Source organism: Excalfactoria chinensis, chromosome 3 (genome assembly GCF_039878825.1).
Source record: "Excalfactoria chinensis isolate bCotChi1 chromosome 3, bCotChi1.hap2, whole genome shotgun sequence".
NCBI lineage: Eukaryota > Metazoa > Chordata > Aves > Galliformes > Phasianidae > Excalfactoria > Excalfactoria chinensis.
The window spans coordinates 69,565,084-69,583,605 of record NC_092827.1 but is presented as its reverse complement, the minus strand read 5'-3'; the positions used below and the strand labels follow the sequence as shown (position 1 = coordinate 69,583,605).

General features: G+C 37.2%; 1 protein-coding gene across 1 annotated transcript in view; it reads left to right on the top strand.

Annotated features, from left to right (window-relative positions):
• ERO1B (endoplasmic reticulum oxidoreductase 1 beta) overlaps positions 1–17,687 on the top strand; it is a 34,010-nt gene extending 16,323 nt beyond the window's left edge. Inside the window, exons 5-16 of the mRNA XM_072332537.1 lie at positions 1,999–2,081; positions 3,140–3,213; positions 4,680–4,800; positions 4,889–4,935; positions 5,945–5,956; positions 7,912–7,938; positions 9,199–9,291; positions 9,465–9,711; positions 10,534–10,603; positions 11,970–12,056; positions 13,327–13,460; positions 14,299–17,687. Of these exons, the coding sequence (XP_072188638.1) occupies positions 1,999–2,081; positions 3,140–3,213; positions 4,680–4,800; positions 4,889–4,935; positions 5,945–5,956; positions 7,912–7,938; positions 9,199–9,291; positions 9,465–9,711; positions 10,534–10,603; positions 11,970–12,056; positions 13,327–13,460; positions 14,299–14,359 (1,056 nt within the window). The 3' untranslated portion in view covers positions 14,360–17,687. The remainder of the gene's footprint in view (positions 1–1,998; positions 2,082–3,139; positions 3,214–4,679; positions 4,801–4,888; positions 4,936–5,944; positions 5,957–7,911; positions 7,939–9,198; positions 9,292–9,464; positions 9,712–10,533; positions 10,604–11,969; positions 12,057–13,326; positions 13,461–14,298) is intronic.
• The last annotated feature ends 835 nt before the right edge of the window (positions 17,688–18,522 follow it).

Sequence of the window (18,522 nt, the reverse complement as noted above, 5' to 3'; positions counted from 1 at the left end):
CATTCACCATCTGATTACCATTTGGGGTGAAACTGTGCTTTGGGAAGGTTAGTTTATTGACAATGATAACAGAGTCAGACATTGAAAACTAAATTCAAATTGTCCTTCCACGCAACTTCTACTTCATCTCCCTCAAGCAGTGCATGGGAAGGAGGAATGGGGCAGTTGGTTAGTACGTTGTCATTGCCACTCCTTCCTGCCTGCTCCATTTCCCTGTTCTAGCATGAGATTCTTCCTATTGGGATGCTGTCCTTCATGAAGAGATCCAACATGAGCTTTCTGTGGGCTGCAGTTCTTCAAGAACTTCTCTAGCAGCGGTCTCATCCTGCAGTGTGCAGTCCTTTAGGAATGAGCTGTTCCACTTTGGGCTCTTTTCTGTGGGCTGCAGCTCCTGCAGGAGTTCTCCATGGGCTTACAGCTTCCTTCAGGCCACATCTGCCTGCTGCACTGTGGGCTACTCCACAGGCTGCCGTCAGAAGATCTGTTCCACATGATGCCCGTGGGCTGCAGGGAACAGCGTGCTCCATTGTCAGCCTCTCCTGGGCTGCACTGAACTTCTGCTCAGTGCCTGGAGCATTTCCTGCCTTCCTACACTGACTTTGGTGACTGCAGGACTGTTACTCTCGCATTTTCCCAGTTTTCTCTCCTAGCTGCTGTTGTGCAGATCTTGTTCCCCCCTGCTTTCTATAATCTGTTCTTCCAAAGGATGTTACACACACAGTGTCACTTGTGGATCAGCTCTGGGAAGTAGCAGGTCCCTTGTGGAGCTGGCTCTGATCAGAATAGGGCAGCTGCTGCGCTCTGCTCATAGAGGGCACCCCTGCAGCCCTTCCACTACTTAAACCTTGTTATGTAAGCCCAATGTGTAAACACTAAACTGCACACCTCTATTTCCTTTTAGAAACTTTTTTTTTTTTAAATGAGACCCTGCTTTGTCAAAAGGTATTTTGTATTTTGTCCAGATCTAGTCAGAAGTCAAAAATAAATAGTCTTGGATAGCTGTTGGTAAACACTTGAGATAGCAAAGCCTGGAAGGATGACTTGGACTTGAACACTCGTTCAATTTGGGAACTTACATTTAGTGTGATCTTCTTGGCAGCAATGTTTTTCTCTTCAGGGTAGGGATAGGTCTGCAACTCTAGGCATGTAGAATGTTTACCTTAGCATCTCAGTATTTTATTTCATCAGCAGTATCTGTTTAATTCTAGGTCAGATGCACTCCTTGTTTACGTTTTTCCATTAAACGTATTTCTGTATGATGTGAAGAGAAGCCCCACACCTAGCAAATTCGAGAAAATTGAGCAAGAAGCTCTTTCTAGAGTAATGATTGGTTGTTTGGTAGTTTCTTCTAGTGAGCTCTAAGTCACTTTTTAATCTCTTTAACTACTTTGAAGTTCAGTAGGTTTTGCTGCTACTAATTAATTTCATAGCAGTACGTATGGTGCTGTATTTTGGATTCCTGACTCAAACTATGTTGATGACATACTAGTAATATAGCTGTTGCTGAACAGTGCTTGCAGGACATTAAGACCTCTGTTTCTTGTTCTGCCCTCTTCCCTGTTTGAGCAGTGAGCAGGCTAGGTAGGGGTGGCCAAGAGGCTGAGTTGGCTGATCTGAACTAACCAAAGTAATAATCCGTGCAATATCACACCATGCTCAGCATGAAATAGTAGGGGGAGACAGACTTTCCAAAGTACTTGTTTCTCAGAAAATACTGGATGTTGGACTGTTTCTGGGAGGTGGCAAATGACTGCCTTTTGACATATTTAGCTGAATCTTCTGTGGCAGTTAAATGCACAGGGTAAAATGGACCTGATAAAATTAAGTGAAGAAAATTAAAACAAATGTTCCAAAAACTACTAACCATATCCAGAATTCAGGGTTTTTACTTTTTTTACTTGATACTAACTAATTTGATGCTGAAGTATGTTTCACATCACCTGTTTTCAGTGGGTTTTAGGTAACTTATTTGTATATTAAATATGAACTTTCTTACAGTATTCAAAAGCTGCAAATAATTCCAAGGAATTGGAAGATTGTGAGCAAGCTAACAAACTGGGAGCAGTCAACAGTACCTTAAGGTATGTTGAGATTTATGGCAATTAAGAAATTGTGTATATATACAAAGTAGCAAGGGAGCTGCATTTCTTTTTTGTCTGTCTTGGTTTTGCAATGTGCTCTTTTTTGTCCTTAATTCTTTCCATAGCCCATTAAAAAGCAAATATGAAATGATGCAAAAATACCTGAAGGTATTATGTGAGAAGTAGACACTTTCCTTGTCTTAAAAGTACTTCTAGTTTTGTTTCTAAGTATTTGCTAAGCAACCTTACAGCAGCAGGAGATAAAGTTTGCAAACGGAAACGTTCTCTTTAGTTTTTACCAGTATCAGCCTTCTTTTTCTTGATGACCACGGTGAGGTAAGGGGTTCTGTCTGAGTCTCTCTGTTTCAGTGGTGTGCGTGTTTGTGATCACTCAGTGAACCAGGTCAGGGAGTCTGTGAATTATTTTTGTTGGTGGCAAAGTTATTCTTCACTTGGATCAGTTCCCTGGTCTTGCCTACTGAATGGAGCAAACAAGGTTGGGGGGTACAAATTCTGCAGGATGGTGTTGGACAGTGCACCTTTGAAACTGCTGGAGTGAGTGGAGTTAACATTATTATTTAAAAGACTCAAGTCATATTCGTAGAGTAATTTAGCTTGGGATAGACTCCTAGAGATCCAGCTTCCCATGCAAAAGCAAGGCTAAGTATTGTAGATTTCTTTGAAAGCATAGGTCAAGGAATACAGGGACTTTTCCCCCTGTAGTAACAGCTGCCAAAGTACTTCTGAAAGTGCTAAAAATGTGTGCTATAAAATTATTTTACTGAAGGAAGAGAAGTCACTACTGATGCGGTAGTAATGATATAAGTAAAGATGTAAGTAATGATGGTGAAATCGCTATCTGACACAGAACTGACTTCAGAAAGTACCACAGTGCTTGCTTGTATCTCTGCCCCAACTCCATATATTTTAGTGTGCCAGATACAATAGTTCAGAATTAAGTTCTAAGTTAATCACTGTATGTGGGCTGTGTTGTTGAGTAACTCTTACTGATCTGATTTTAAACTCCCAAATAAACAAATGCATTTTCTTCCCCTCAGTAACCAAAGTAAGGAGGCTTTCATTGACTGGGCAAGATACGATGATTCACAGGATCATTTTTGTGAACTTGATGGTAAAAATATTTAAGCTCTTCAGTGTTTGCTTTATTTACTGTCTTAAAAATAAGATTATAGCTACTCCGCAAATACCTGTTCTAATTTTGTACTGTGTTGATATGTGACAGTTCATATTTGCTTGCATGCAAAGAAAGCCTTGTAAAAAAGCAAAAACAAAAAAACAAAATAATCATGTTATATATTCACTGTTACCAGCTGTTGATACAGTGGACAGGAGACTTTTACAGAAATAAAGAGAAAGCAAACGGGAGAGTTTTAGCTTTTTTTTCATTAAAAAGCTGCTTTTCACAAAAGACTTGCATCCCGTACAAATTATTTACACCTAATTTTTTTCTTACTACCATATTATTTTTGCTTCTATTCTGTTCTCTGTGCTTGCGCTCATTACGTTCTTCTAGCCTTGGTATGTTTCGGACAATCTCTGTATTATATTCACCCTTATTTGTAAAGACTTCTGCTCCACTATTAGGCTGCTAGTTCATCTTCCCTCTGCTCTGTGCATGTGCTTTATCCCTACTTTCTACTAGTTGTAATGTGAAACTTCCTGTTCGTACAGAGTTTTCAGGCAGTGATTTAATGTGAATGTTTTGCCTGAATTTGAAGTCAGCTTTAGAGATGAGGATATAACTTGCTGAAATGTTGCTTCAGTACTATTTTGTTCCATGACCAACAGCGTGTTCTGGAATATAGAATCATAGAATTACTCGGGTTGGAAAAGGCCTTAAAGTTCATCAAGTCCAGCTACAAACCAATGCACTGTAAACTGCAGTCCAGAAAACTTAAAGTTCACTGCTCCAACAGAAGCACTGGAGTTAAGGATCCAATTGTATCCTAATAGCTTAAATAGTACATCCCAGCAGTTCATCACTATAGCAGGGCTGCAGCAGTCTATGTTTCTGCTGTGCAGAAAGCTCATTCAGTTAAGCAATAGGTTCCATGCTTTATGCAACTGTACAAGGTTATCTTGGAAATAAAAGTGATTCAGTTAATGAAGACTATGCTCCGCCACCAAGATGTTCTTCTTTATGTTTACAACGAGCTATATTTGTATTGTACCTAGTTCTAAAAAAGCAGTTCTCTTCCCCTTCTCCTTTCTTCACTTTGAGCACTGTGGTCAACTAAGCCCTGACTTTGAGGCCCATTTACAATAAAACAGTATTCATATCTTTGTGTAAGGTATAAAAGTATGTGGCATGTAGTGTTTGCAGTGAAACTGAAGAAGCCACATAAAAAATGGGAAGAAATCATGGAAGTGATGGCAGTGTAAGAGACTGTGAAAGAGATGATATTCTTTAGTTTTCTGCTTAGAGTGTATATTGCTTTATTTCTATGTACAAGGTATTTGTAGCACAACTGGAGAAATGAGTATTATACAAGACTTTTATTTGTATTTAACTGTTTGACTTTTAAAGTCTTTTTTAAATGATCAGTTAGAATACATAACAAAACATTTCTTATTTAGATGAGAGATCTCCAGATGCACAGTATGTGGATTTACTGCTGAATCCAGAGCGCTACACAGGATACAAAGGGCCCTCTGCTTGGAGAGTGTGGAACAGCATCTATGAAGAAAACTGTTTCAAGTAATTGGGTGGGAGTGGAAGGCTACTTTTATGCTTGCACTGCAATTTAGCTTAGAACTGATTTTGCATTTTCTAACTTATTTTCTAGGCCTCGATCTGTCTATCGTCCTTTAAATCCACTGGCACCTAGTAGGGGTGGGTCTTGTCTATTTTATTTTTTAAATGCAATTCTTTTAACATTGTGACTTTTCAGTACAAATGATACAAATAATATTCTTTAATCTCTTAGTGTGCTCTCTGCTTTTTAAATTTCCTGTGTTGAAGCAACCATGCATTGTCAATATTTACACTGTGTTTGTGATGCTGGATTACAAACATGCTTGATTTTTATGCACATGAGTAGGCTTAGTAATGTGAGGGGAGCCACCTGAAAATTAAAGGATATCTAAAACTATTTGATGGGGAAGTGTACAGTCATTTTATATTGTGACTGGGAAGGAGTTAAAATTCAATGAATCCAGCAGTTGTTTTCTTCCCTTGTCTTCTTTTTCCTCTACAGCACTTAATTTAATCCTTTTAGTGCATAGTCGCTGTATACTTTTCTGTAAACAATGGTTAGTTCATTGAAAGTGTACAAATAAAATTATTTTTAGAAAAAATAAATGCTTAAGAAGGTTTGGTTATTCATTTAAAACAAACAAGCATAATGACCCAGAACTGTGTGTTACTATGCCAGCATCTCTCTCTTGTGAAATGTAATTTAACCAATAGGTAGTTAGAAAACATCAACAGATATTAGAAACTCAGTATAGCTTTTGCTCAAATTAACTACTGCTGGCAGATACAATAAAAATAATTGCATAAGTAGCTTATCTCAGATTGGAATTTCAGAAAGGAGTCAGATTGTTGAATAATGTGACCTGAAGTTCGTGTCTTTCTGAAGCTAATACATGGCTTTCAAGAAGCTGTACTAGGATTTTAAATTCTTAGTGTCTTTCATTATAATAATGTGTTTAGTCTCAGGCCATTCTGAGGAGGATGAATAGGATGGAAAGTAGACTCTATTTTCTGGTAATGTAAATAAGGTTTCTTGTACTTCTTCAATTTTTATAGTAAAGTTTGTATTTCATTACTGCTTTGCTGTGAAAGTAATTATTTTAATAGTCATGGATTTTTCTTTTTTTCTTTCCCTGCAACTTCCTAGGAGGAGATGATGGTAAGTCATTTTATTCTGCTTTTCTGTGTGTGTTTTATGCCTGTGATACCAGTGATCACCTGTGGCTTCTTGAGCTGAAGAAGCTCTTCTAGATCCAAATACATAACACTTATAGAAAAGATGATGTACTGGTTAGGATTAAAAGAAGCAGGCAGGATTTCTTCTCCTCCTTAGCTTTCAAAGATTAGTTGCCTGTTGTGTGTAATTGAGGAAGAACTTCAAGAAGTAATTTTGTAACAGTCACCTATAGCATTTTCCTCTTCTGTTTTGAATTTAGTTAATGTTGACTTCCAAAGGTTTATTGTTTAGAGGTAGAAATGGATAACATTTACATTTTTTTGGATGGAATGAGTGATGTTCACTTTATATATAAACAAAGCTCATATTATTTTAAAGCAGTACCGTGATGTTTAGGATTGATTATAGTATAAAGTTGCTTTCTGTGCTGATCACTTAAATTTTTTGTTCGTGTTTCCTCAGCAGATCTTTAAATTGAGGGGTTTTAGGGCTTGTATAGATACTAACAAAGTTAACCAGAAATTGATTGGATGGATTTTTGCTGTATCAAAAGATATTCCTTTGTCTTCAGTATTTCTTTGTTTGGATCTGAGCACAGGGATTCACTTTATTTTTGGTTGTTGCTGATCATGTCAAGCACTGTGTAGTGTAGAAGGAGCATCCATGTGAAACTTAGTATAATTGTGAAGTATTTCACTGCATCACAGAATCACCAAGTTTGGAAAAGACCTACAAGATCATCCAGTCCAACCACCAACCCTCCACCCATCACCAGTAGTTCTCACTAAACCATGTCCGTCAATACAACATCCAAACATTCCTTGAACACCTCCAGGGTCAGTGACTCCACCACCTCCCAGGCAGCCCATTCCACTGCCTGTCCACTTTTTCAGAGAAGCAGTATTTCCAAATGTCCAGCCTAAATCTCCCCTGGTGCAGCTTGAAGCCATTCCTTCTAGTCCTATCACCAGTTACGTGAGAGAAGAGGCTGACCCCCAGCTTACTACAACCTCCCTTCAGGTAGTTACAGAGAGCAATAAGGTCTGCCCTGAGCCTCCTCCAGGCTGAACAATCCCAGCTCCTTCAGCTGCTACTCATAAAGCCTGTGCTCCAGACCCCTCACCAACTTCATTGCCCTTCTTTGAACACACTCCAGGGCCTCAGTGTCTTTCTTGCAGTGAGGGGCTCAAAACTGGACACAGTACTCAAGGTACAGCCTCACCAGAATACAGGGGGACAATCACTTCCCTGTTTCTACTGGCAACACTGTTTCTGATTCAAGCCAGGATGCCATTGGTTTTCTTGGCCACCTGGGCACACTGCTGGCTCATGTTCAGCTGAGCATCAACCAATACCCCCAGGTCCATTTACTCTATGTAGTCTTCCAGCCACAATTTGAGTTTAGAATCTAAGAACACACCCAGCCAAGAACTGGTGTACCTGTAAGTTGAGTAGGGCAATGTTTAATTTAGAATCCTGGGTCATTCTTCAAACCTGAAGTTTGCTGGTATATATTAGAATCCAGGATGCAGTAGTTTCTTTGCTTTTGGAAATAGTTTTTATGTAAGTAACTGCTGTGAAATGTAACAGTGACGGTTGTGGGAGATGTACATGAGATGTCTTTCCACAGATATTCCTCTTTTCTCAGTTATACTTTCCTGACACATTTTTAACCGCTAGTGCATTTAGTCAAATGTATTCATAAACTTCACTAGTAGCTTAGCCATGTTTATTCTTGTATTTCTTTTGTTCTGACCCCAGCAGATTTTAACTGTTCTCAAATTTCAGCCATGTCAGTGCCTATTCTCACTTCAGTAGCTAAGTTGTTTAGTTTTATGTCCAGATGGCAGCTAATGTTAGTACACACAGTAATATAAAGATACTTTATTGGTGAAAATGAATGCTCTTTATTTTAACCATATTTTCTAACATTACAGGAGAATCTTTCTACACATGGCTAGAAGGTAAATCCTTTCAGATGAAATAATATCAAAATTCACTAGGAAGAACACAGTAGTACTTTTACTTCTCTCCAAATGTTTTTCATAGCGTAGTCTTATTAATAAATTGTACAGAACTTGACTGTCATTCAAATAACTTTTTTCTTACTTGAGTGTATTTGAAAAGTTTTTCTTCGCTTACATGATGATTCTTTAAGCTCTATAATGTTTCATCTTTTGTAAAGTGGAAGTTCACTTCAGTACTAGTTACTAGTTCAGTACTAGTTTGTAGGCCGTGGGGAAAAAAGTAAATGTATTAAGTATACATAATTTGCAAATTAGTTCACTATGCCTTTCAGAAATGTTCTATTATTGGAAAGCTTTAATTGGTTCTGTTGTAGAAAAGCACATGTTCATATACTTGTTAAAATATGCTGGCTGTAAATGAGGCTGTATCTCAGTCTCACAGATAGGCTTCCCCATCAGCTCTTCCTTCTTTTTGTAGAAACTGGAGTGACAGGGGAATCACCCAAACATATTTATGAAGGAAGCAAACCCCCTAAATTCTGAATGTAGTCTCTGTCTCTTGGTGTAAGCTGTATTTCAAAGCAATTCCTGCATATAAATTATATTTTGGCCACCCGTTGCCACTACATTTCTTTTTATGCTGTGAAAGCCTTTATTCATCAAAGTCATGTTTTCAGGGCTTTACTCAGTGCATTTAAATCTTCAGTGGATTTACAGTACAGCTGGGAAGAAATATTTTTGGCTGTTTTCCAGTGCCATAGGGCTTTCAGGATTTTTTATGTCTTTGTAAGAACACTACCCGAAAGCAATGGTAGCTTTAATTCTAACTAGGATAAGGTCACACTAGAGTTCTGATTTCCAGATAATCAGAATTCAAGACTATTTTAAGTCCGTTGCGTAAACAATATAAGCATCTTACTTTCATGTATCACTTCGTTGGATGCTTATTAGACTATATTAAAACACTGAAAAACCAACTTAGAAATGTCAAACTTTATTCTTGGTGTTACTTTATGTATAAGAGTGAGGTATACTTTTTTTTTTTACCAAGAGTATAATAGTTTCTAGATGATACTTCTGAAATTAATGAGGCACTATAACTGTAATTCTTGACAGTTAAATCAGACTAAATGCAGACTTCTTATATCAGTGAAATGTCAAGGTCTGTTAATTTTAATGCATTGTTTCAAGTACCTGGGCTGAGGCTCACTTGTCTTTTTTTTTTTTTTTTTTTTTTTCTTCTTCCTCCCTCAACAGGTCTTTGCCTTGAGAAAAGAGTGTTTTATAAACTTATTTCGGGACTTCATGCTAGCATTAATTTACACCTGTGTGCCAATTATCTTCTTGAAGGTAATTTGAGTTGAGATAAAACTGTTGAATTAAACGCTGTAATATCTGAAACATATTTGTTTGTTGTTTTTTTTTTCCTTAACTTTATGTAGACTCAGTTATTATCTGTTGTGCTGCATTTTCCAAATGTGTGCTTTTAACCTCTTCCCCCCTACACTTTATTTCCTGTGTAGAAACCTGGGGGAAACCTCGCTGGGGACCAAATGTGAAAGAGTTCACTCGCCGTTTTGACCCCATCGAAACAAAGGGAGAAGGACCAAGAAGGCTGAAAAACTTGTATTTCCTGTATTTGATAGAGCTCCGGGCTTTGTCAAAGGTTGCACCGTACTTTGAGCGTTCTGTTGTTGACCTTTACACTGGAAATGGCCATGAGGATGCTGAATCTAAAGCTCTCTTACTAGAAATCTTCAGGGATACAAAGTAAGGCATGAAGTTGTTGGGTTTTTTTTGTTTTCTGTAGTTTGAAACTCTCAATTATATTCTCAAGTGTGAATGAAAGTAGATGACTTATTGACAGAATAGGAGAAGGAAGAATAGTATGAGGAAGTAAAATAATGAAAGAAAAAAGATATTTCCAAGATTTGAATACTTATATCTTTAAATAAAAACAAAAGAGGAGGAAATAAAAATACCACCCTTGGATTCTCCCTTTTTGTTTCTTTGGTCCGATTCTTCAGTGTAAAATACATGATCTATTTTGAACGAAAAACTAGTACTTATATTCTTTTAATTAATGATCCAGCAAGCAATCCAGCTTCTATCTTAGACTTAACATAGAAGGAAGAGTGTTTGCTCTATGAGGTTCCTCAGTCCAGTTCCTTTGCTCATCTTCTTGGTAATTTTTGTGATCAGTTGCATGCTGTGTGGCTTCAGTGTTGTGCCTGGTTGTAGTCATGTTAGGTGTTTAGGATGCATTCAGATGACAAATACGAAGTTCAGACAACTGAAAGGCCAAATATTAAGACATTCTCTATGTATACTTGTAAGTCTTGATCAATGAAAATGAAGAAAATTCTCAACAAACTGTAACAGATTTCAAGATATAATGGTTGAATAGTAAAATTGATAACCATATGAAGTTTGAAGAGCAATGATATGAAACTTGAGTAACTTTTTGATGTGAACCAATTAGAAACTCAGTATTTGCTCTAACAGCTGTCATGCAAGCTTGAGTTACACTGTAGTTCATGACAGGTCTGTGTGCTTTGTGATTTATTTTTTTTTCCATTTTGTCTTTCTTAGGTCCTTCCGTATGCACTTTGATGAAAAGTCCATGTTTGCTGGAGATAAAAAAGGAGCCAAGTCATTGAAGGTGAAGCTATTTTTCTGATTAACATCTAAAATATTGATTTCAGAAGTTATTTTAGGAAACTTCTCAGCAACGTGCTTCTGAGAGGTACCCTAGAAGAGACAGGGGTGAAAACTTAAGGAGTTGTCTGAAGCCTGGCAAAATTGTTCACTGTAACTGGATGCAAGGTGTTATGCCAAGTTGAGCCAACTAGAATCTGCTTTGGTGCCTTGCTTGCCATCAGCAGTGTGCTGATGCTTCTAGAAAAGCAGTGTTCTTGGACACAGGATCCTACTGTGAATGCTGGTACTATGTAGTAACTTTCATTGTTACCGGACTGTTCAGATTGGTGTTCAAAACATTACCACAACTGGTGTGTGGTTCACTGCAGTAAATATCTGTTTGAATACTTACTAGTACCTACCACTATTGAAATTAGTAGTATTATACGGAATTTCATTAACATTTAAAAAGAATACTATTCGAAAGGTACCAGTACTTTATCAGCCCTTTATTTGAATGATCTGAATTAGTTAATGATTAGTTAATTAATCATTGCTTACAATTTTTAGTTAAAAATTACTTAGAATTATTAGTTAATTAATCATTACTTAATTCTGTATTGCATTTGCTTCCTCTCTGAAACTGCAAAGCAGCTGTCTGCCTGTAGTTTTAGTTGGGAAATGTCTTGTGTGAATTGGCACCTGTTTGCAAGTTTGATGGGTATTGTATGGGAAATTGTTAATCACAGCCTGAATCTCTGATTAATCAGCTGAGGCAAGTGTTGGGTCAGGTGTGGGAGCACAGGTGAAAGTAATTCAGCTGTGCTTCCGGAAGGGTTGGAGCTTGACCCCGCCTCCTCTAGACCTCATTTAGGGGCTGACCACCACTAAGGTAGCATCTCTTGGAGATTGCTCCCTGGTGGAGATTGCCTCAGCAGTTCCCAGTGAAGGCATCAATCTCAGTGAGTTTTTCCTCATAAATAACCTTTTGAATATCTGTTACCATCTTTGTTACCATCTTTGTATCATTCCACCTTACAGGTATGTAGGTTGGTTCAAAAGGATTTGAACAACTGAATTAAAATTGCATAGGGAAACAGGGAAGTAATTAAAACGTAAAATGTTGAGCAAGTTTCTGGAAACTGAGTGTATAGAACGCAAGTCTGAACTCTGCATGTCCTACTTTTTCAAGTCATTGAGAATTATCAATGGCTTGGAAACAAGATTCTGGGTTTACGTGAATCCTTATTATAGTCTCACCCCAGATGGTAGTGGTTGGGTTCAATTAGAGAAAAGACAAGTTAGGTTCTAGTAGTACTAAGTGAATTTTGGTAAAGCTAAGAGATAATTTAACCTAACTTTTTGTTTGTTTGTTTTCTAATTGCTAGGAAGAATTCAGATTGCATTTCAAAAACATATCCCGCATAATGGATTGTGTTGGATGTGATAAATGCAGGCTGTGGGGCAAACTGCAGGTATAGTTTCGGTCTTTGATATCCTTACCTGTGTATTAAAAACAGACATATGTTTAGTTTGCTTTTTAACAATTAAACTAGCATGCTGTGTTCAATTTTGTTTACTCAGTGGTGGTTCTTTTTACTAAAAGTATAGCTTGTATTCTCTGGAAAAAAAGTGTTTAGAGCAGGCAACCTCTAGGCAAAGTCAGTACTTTGAGTATTCAGTGAACAGATGAGTCTTGTAGAGTCAGCAGTGGGAAGCCTTTCTGGGAATAGTGCACTTTTGCTTAATGAGGTTCAGCTCCACAAATTGATGCATAAGGGAAAAAAGTAAAGTAATTCAGATTTTTCACTGTTATAAAATGCTGCATGAAGTGCAGTAAAGCCAAGAGTTGAAAAGCAGTCTTGTTTTCTGAAGACTTTACTGAGAGCAAGATTTTAACCCTTAATGCTAGAGTTAAGTCCAGACTGACAGCAACATTAAGTTTATCAGAGTTGAAGTTTCAAATAAGTTCATAGCAGCAAAGCTGTAGTGGTTCCTGCTGAATTTATAGAGTTCTGCCTATCCTGTACTCATTCACACTTCTGATCTGTTACCACCTTTTCTTATGCTAAATGAATTAGGGCCAGATTTCCTGACCTATCAAATTCTCTTGTATCCTGCGTCAACCACTGTATCAAAGTCCAGTGGTTGCTTCCCCAGCTTGATTAAAATGGGGAATAAGAACAGCTTTTTCTGTTCTATTTCTGTGTATAAAGTAGGGATTGAAACTGAAACTGCAGTGTCTTCTACTGGGATTGAAGATGGAGAAAGCAGGAGTGTTGTGACACCTCATAATAAAAACATAGTTTCAGTTGGTAGGGGGAGGAGAGAAGGAAAGCGGAGATCTGATCCACAGCTCCTGAGGCATCTGTACTGTAGCAGGGAGGGAGCTGGAAGTGTTGTAACAGTCATGCTTTCATATGCATCTGGTCTGGCTGAGAAGAAAAGAGATGGGAAAGAGATTAAAAATATGAGGGTTTAGAGTAAGTATACTTGAGGAAACATATTCTTAAGTGAATGAACTTGGAGTACAATTGATGGCATGCACTTGCATTATTGTCTCGGCTTGTGTGCAGTTATTTAGGTTGAAGGAGTGTCAGTTTCTAAGAATCGGTACTACAGTTTGCATGGGTTACAATTTTTTGTTTATTTTGTCTAAAACATTTGGTTTTTTTCTGAGAGCTGGAAGCGGTGACCTTACCAATTGACCTTATTGACATTAAAATATTGAGTTTTCTCTTGTAGACTCAAGGCTTAGGAACTGCTCTGAAGATTTTATTTTCTGAGAAAGAAATACAGAACCTTCCTGAGAACAGCCCATCAAAAGGTTTTCAACTAACACGTCAAGAAATAGTTGCTCTTGTAAATGCCTTTGGAAGGTAAGATTTTGTAATTTGTATAGTGCAAAAAAAAAACCAAAAATACACACAAGCAAAACTTCAGTGTCAGCACTCCAAGGTCCGTGGAAAAGACTTGTGAATGCAACTGTGACTTTCAAAGGCTGAACAATTATCAGTGATAAACCCTGTGCTATCAAGTTGAATTTGTGAGGCACTGATTATTAGCCTTGGCCATCGTGTTGTATGTAATTCATCTCTATCTCAAATCTCATTCATTCCATAAATCTCTTAAATGATTTTAAGCATTAAATTTTGGATATGTCCTGCTTCTTGTACTCCAGCTACAGAAGTACGTTTTGTATTTGTCTTCTAAATGTATATATGTGAGAAGGAAGAAAAATACCTGATTTTTATTTTTTTTTTTCCAATGCTATCATTTAGCCCTTAGGCTTTTGGATTTGGAGTTTTGGTGTAGATGTTTGTAATAAAACTCCTGTTCTGATTAATTCATGATACAGCAAAAAAGTTGTTCCTAATGGCTTTAAAAGATAGTAAAACTTGTGTCTTTCATCATGCTAGTGTTTCTGATCTCAAATGTATTGATCAGTTCTTGTTTAAAATAAGATATTCATTATTACACATGATTAGATATTTAAGATGTATCTCATGTAGATTTTAATCTCTGTAACATAAATGTGATGGAGAGCTGGATCTTTTATGAGAGAGTAGTAACATAAGCGTTAAACAACACAACTGTCTTCCACAGGTTGTTTTTTCTAATCTAAAACAACAAAAATAAAGTCCCCGTGAAAGGCTGCAGTTTGCACTTCTCTTTTCACTGCTTACTTTCTAATACTTTGGGCTTTTTGTTTTGCAGGCTTTCCACAAGTATAAAAGAGCTGCAGAATTTTAAAGTTTTACTACAGCAAACAAGGTAATGAAGGCCTTTGTGCAACCTCTTAGTGAAGACAATTTACATGACTGCATTGAGCAGAAGGAACTGATCCTTACAGGACTCCCATGAACTGATAAAAAGTAAAATCAAATACCAACTTGAATATTTATGTTTAAACTAGGAATGGTTATTAATTAGAAAAGATATTTATGAATGAAGTATATAGTTTTTAAATGTGTAAATTATGCTGATCTGTTTTATCTTTTAAGTTCTCTGCTCACAGTTCTATTGTATTGATACACCATAAGTTTTCTTCATATTCTTGTCTTTCTGAGAAAGTTGTTTTATATGAAAACATATGTACCTCAGTCCTGACTTGGCTTGTCCTGCGAGAGCTGGTTCACCCCTCACCCAAGTGCTGAGCATCAGTATGTTCTGAGGACTGGGTATGCCGATTCTGGCTGTCTAGAAGTAAACCAGAAAAGGAAATAAGGCTCTTGCTGAGTTCTTACTTCTTACTGTAATACAAAATTTAATTTTACCAAGCAGAAAACTTTACTTTGTACCAATCTTATTTACATCACGTCGATATCAAAGTTGTTATTTTTTCCCTTACATGCTGCTTTTCAGAAGTTCTTACTTTCTTCAAAATAACTACCTTCTCTCTGACACAGTACAGTTGTGACTCTTCTGCAGCCCCTTGGCAGCCTCATTTGCTTCAGGGTTCAGGGCTAGGAAATGGGGAGAAGATGGTTAGTGGAGCATGGCTAGCTGGAAAGTTTTTCCATCAAATTTGCATCTAGTCCATTTCATTTTCTGGTTTGTAATCACAGGTTCAGTTTCCAGAAGTTGTCTTGAAACAGCACATTTTGCTCTCTGAGCACTGAGAATAGGTTTGCTTGTAATGGGTTATATTTTAATGGTGTTAGAAGATCAAAAAGGAGGAACTTGTTTTTACAGTCACTTCAAGAAAAAAATGCTTTTTGGAATTTGTAATCACACTGACATTTAATACTGCATATTGTATCTATGCAATCCCTAACAGTACCTTCTTGAAAAGGATATTCAGTGTAATAAAACGGGTATGTGTACATTTCATAAAATAAGAAACTACTTGTGTATCATTGTCCACAAATGCCAATGGCAATTTATCATTATCCAAAACAGAATTCAAAACAGCACTACTGACTATTAGCAAACAAATGTGGTTTAAATTTAAAATGATTTTTTTTTTTTAAAATAATTGTGTTACAGAGTGAAGTTAGGAGTAATGAATGTGGGAAGTGCTGGTACTGTGTAGATAACATCTCTTGTGTTTTTTAAAGGAAGAAAAAGAAATCTTGAAACAAAGTGCTCTTAAATATTTTTTATTTATACTGGATATTTAGTGACCTGTTGATGTAACTTATTGTACTGATACTGGCTTCTGCAACATGATCCTTTACAGAGGAAATATTCCTGAAAGCTGGAATATGCTCTATCCTTTGTTGCCAGACTAGACTCTAACTTGTATCATCTGGAAATGAGACCCTCCTGCTGACATTCCTTGTTTCTCAGGAAACAATACTTTCCTAACTAAACCCTCTCGAGTTTAGTTACCCTCTGGGGTAAGCAAAGTGAAAGAATTTAAATAAATTGGTGATAGTTGCACAAACTGACGATTGCTTTCCAGTCCTTATTTCCTGTTTAAGCCAGTAAATAAATTAATGTGGTGTTAGAGAAGGCTAATGCTAACTCAGAAGCCTTTCTTGCTTGTGGACACCTGTCTGAGCAAGTCACCATGGGCTCCCTTTCTAGTTAATGTAGGAGAGCAGTTGATGTCAAGGCGGACTCACCTGGACTTTTCCAAGGTTGGTCTGACATACTCTAGGATTCAATAACTTGTGCCCCAGAGTTTGCTTTCTCCATTAACTTGAAAGTTTAGATGACCAGCTCAAATGTGTGCGGCTGTGTTTGATCAAATAAGTTATATGCTGAGTATTGAAGTCTTCTGGGTTATTGTGTGTATTTGTTTTTTCAGTTGGTCATTAATTCCTCCCTTTTTGGATTGACCAGCAAGGGCTAGAAACCCACAGGCTCATGCAAGTGAAAAATATTGTATAGCTAACATTAAACTGCAGTTATATATTGCAGTGCCTAAAGCTTTAGGCAGGATTTTCTGATGGAAAAACAAGTTGTAGTCTGTGTTGCTCCAAAATTGCTTCTTCCTTTTTTCCCCTACTTTGCTTTTTGGAGAAACTGAATTGCTTCCAACCTTTTAGGGACTCAACTTCTTGTTTTTGTTCTTCCACCTGTGCCTGGCCAAAATCTGTGGACACTGAAGCAGCACTATAGTCTGGTGTCATGTATTTTCTTATGGGACAGGTGAGAGATTCAGATGTACAGATCTTGCGTACCTGATCCTTAAAACCTTTGTTGACATCATCCAGGCAGGGTCCTTAAGGTAAGGACATAAGCATATCTTTTTTTTTTTCTTTTAGTTTGTATCATGAAAGGTGATTCTATATATAGGGAGGCTCTGTTGCATTTGAAGGTATAATGCAGTTGAAACCATTTTCCTGTCATCTACTATTTTTTTTCCTGTATTTGATGTCGAGTCCTTGACTGTGCTGCCTATGAGGTTTTGCTCGGTGAGTTGGATGACAAAGTTCTTTATACCTGAACTTAAATTTTAGAAATGTACAGATCCATTTTTATACCAAAAATAAGGTTAGATACACTGTCCATGAGCTGTAAACTATTTTAAATTCCAGCTCCTTATTTGAGATCAGCTCATCAATGTTGTCCGCCATTCATTTCAGATTAAGATCTTATTTCCCTTTACAAATGACAGAATGATTGTACTCACGTAGGTAGCAAGAAGAGAAAGTCATGAAGACTTAAGCAAAATGTTCAAAGACTTGATGCAAACAGCATAGCTAAAATGTTTGTTGCTGAACAAACTTGCTCCGAAGTGCCAGAGGAAGAAGGTGAGAATACAGAGTTTAAAAAGTAACATATACAGACTTAAGCTGGAATAATGTGTGTTCTCCTACTTCAGCTGGTGATTTGTGTTATATGTCATTGTATATGCATGAAATACACTGTGCCACACTTTGAGTTGTGTTTTGATGATTGGGTCTTTATCTGACCTCGCTTTGTGCTTTTCTGGAAAACTATTATTATGTATTATGTTGTAAATAATCTAGATACTTATGTTTATAAACTAGTAATCAGCAACTCATCACTTTACGATCTCTCCACTTATCTAGTCTATTAAAATGTAATATTTATTGAAATCAATGTTAAAACTGCTTACTGAGATCTGAACACTTCTGAATCTTTGCTACGTTTGAATCTATGAGATACAAATTAAAGTATTTTCTGCTATACCCTCTTGTGAATTTCTTTGGTTTATTTTCGTGTAGGTTTCAACTACTCTTTAGAAATCACGCAGCTTAAGTTATTTTCATACCAGTCATTCTGTGATTTAAGCCTAGATGACAGGCAAGATTTCATTCTCACGTTGTGTTAACATATCTCAATATATATTTGGTTACTGATGTGTATTTTTCACCCTCAGTTTACCCGCGCTTGTTACAAAGATGATAACAATGTAATTTAAAGTTACTTTCTTCTAAAGATGTCTTATAACTCTGATGTATCCCAGAGTAATTTGTTACTGTGGCTATTACAATTCCACTTTCTGTGCGTATGTATACATCAGTGTAAGGATTAAGCTTGTTTAAAGTGCAGAATTCTAATTAAATTTTTGCAGTGCAGCTTTATCTACTGTGAAGAAAATGTAAATCCTGCAGAGTTCACTAAGTTGTTTTGTTCTGGCATGGTGGAACTCCAGGGGGCTCCCTTTCCAACCTGGAATACCATCGACCTTCAGGGAAATCCAGGTTTTTAATTCATCTTAAGTAACCAGGAGTGCTTCTGATTCACAGAGGAAGAGAGAACACCCTCGCACTAAATGGCAAGAGGTTCTGCAGCAGGAAGTGGCACCTGCCTGTCCACCACTAAAACAATTGGCAGCTTCTCTCAGATGCCTGCCTTCTCGCTGCAGCAACAATATAATACCCTTAAAGAACAGTTGTCCTTTAATATACTTAGTATTATTAGTTCATTGACAGTAGCGGTTATTCAAAGGTGGTGGTTGTGTTACACACTTGAGACTTGACTTCTGGTGTCCACAAACACAGGTTATGGGGACAGATGTGG